This window comes from Temnothorax curvispinosus, unplaced genomic scaffold (genome assembly GCF_003070985.1).
Source record: "Temnothorax curvispinosus isolate PA1 unplaced genomic scaffold, ASM307098v1 QBEX01005883.1, whole genome shotgun sequence".
NCBI classification, from domain to species: domain Eukaryota; kingdom Metazoa; phylum Arthropoda; class Insecta; order Hymenoptera; family Formicidae; genus Temnothorax; species Temnothorax curvispinosus.
Genome location: NW_020215663.1, coordinates 584 through 2,366, shown reverse-complemented (window position 1 = coordinate 2,366; position 1,783 = coordinate 584). Strand labels below are relative to the sequence as shown.

The window sequence follows — 1,783 nt, the reverse complement described above, 5'->3', positions numbered from 1 at the left end:
ATTATAGCTATATTGTGTAATCAATTTTACTGTTATACATATCCATATATGTTATTGTTATAATTACATTAACATACTTAAACAACATATATATTTATAGCACGTATACATATTAATTGTACATTTATTCCTACAATAAGACATATTCTATCTAAAAAAGTATTATGTTTTTAATTTGTTCATGAAGATTTGCCAGTCTCATTGAAGCAGTGTTCAGCCAAATGTTCCTTATAATAGCGGGTTTCAATATGCTTATCATAAGTATGACGGGTGTTACGGTATGTTAGCTTTATTCATCTTAATTATAATAATATATGATAATGTTCCATTTTGTTCAATAGCGTTAAATGAATTATTAATATATTAGAAAAACTGATTGCTTCAACATCTATGTAATTCAAAGATTAGTAAAAGATATAAGTATGTTAATGAATAATTTAGTAACATTAATTAAAAATAGATTTAAAATTAAAATATTACTTATTCCTTTGTAATTACAATGTTAAATGTTTTTAGGCAGTCACAAATGTGGATAACCCCGAAGAGTTTTTAAGACAAATAACATTTTCATGTGCATTGTTAGTACATCTATTTTTCGAGAGTTTTCAAGCGCAACGTCTAATCGACCATAGCACATATATCCACACCAGTTTGTACGTATAAATATTTTGGTATTAATAAAACGAATCAATCTATTCTTGCTTATTTTCAAACAAAATAAATTTTACATATGCTCTGAGAATTATCTTAAATACAAATTATAATATAAAAGTCATTGTATTTTGCTTGCAGAATGAACGTAACATGGTATCAAACTTCATCTCGAACAAGAAAAATCTTAATATTTATGTTAATGAAAACGCAAGAACCTTGTGTATTAACAGCAGGAAAAATGTTTGTTATATCCATGGATACCTTCTCTGCGGTAAGTCATATTACTGTATGCATATTATATGTATATAAATATGTATATGCGTGTGTGTGTGTGTGTGTGTGTGTCAATTGGCTACTTTGGCGACTGTCGTTAAATTAACCGCAACAATAAAAAGCATATTAGTTTCACTATTGACACTATTATACCTATATAAATTGACAATATTAAGTGGCACACATTGGCGATTTTAACAACAGTGAACAAATAATATAAATTTACCTTATATTTTGACGAGAACATATTTATTCCATATAATTTTAGCCAAAAATGATTCGGATATTGATATAGTTCCGGAGTCGGCGTGCAACAAAAATACTCAACAAAAAATCATGAAATCAGCTTAAAGAAAACATTCAAAACGAGAAAAAAAAGCTAAAACCATTTTGTAGTGTTTTTCTATCATGTATGATTGCCGAGAGATATATACCGTAAGTGTGTAATGAAAATGAAAAGTCGCTCGGCGCACGCGTTTCGTTAAGATCTCGCGCGCTTTCTCGTCTTATTTTATTGTTAGTAATAGAAACTGTAAAACTGTCAGTATTAAAAATGACTACGTCCAATAGGGCAGATTTCAAACTAACGAGTGCTTGTCGAATCGTCTTTCTATCATTTGCGGTTGCCGAAATATAAGCGTTTTATGAAAATAAAAACTCGCTCGGCGCCCGAATCCTTAATATTTTGCGCGCTTTTTCATCTTAATAAACGGAAATAAATACGTGGCAATAATAAAAGTGAGCACGTCTAATAGAGTAGAGCACGATCTAAAAAGTGCTTTTTGAATCATCTTTCTGTCTTTTACGATTGTCGAGCGATATAAGCGTTTAATGAAAATGATGAATGCGGCGAGGC

General features: G+C 29.8%; 1 protein-coding gene across 1 annotated transcript; it reads left to right on the top strand.

Annotated features, from left to right (window-relative positions):
• Positions 1–242: 242 nt before the first annotated feature.
• LOC112455213 (odorant receptor 67a-like) lies at positions 243–940 on the top strand (the record flags this gene model as incomplete). The annotated part of the gene is made up of 3 exons (XM_025017008.1): positions 243–278; positions 517–653; positions 793–940. Coding segments are annotated over exons 1-3 (315 nt in total), but the record flags the coding sequence as incomplete, so codon positions are not given.
• Positions 941–1,783: the final 843 nt, after the last annotated feature.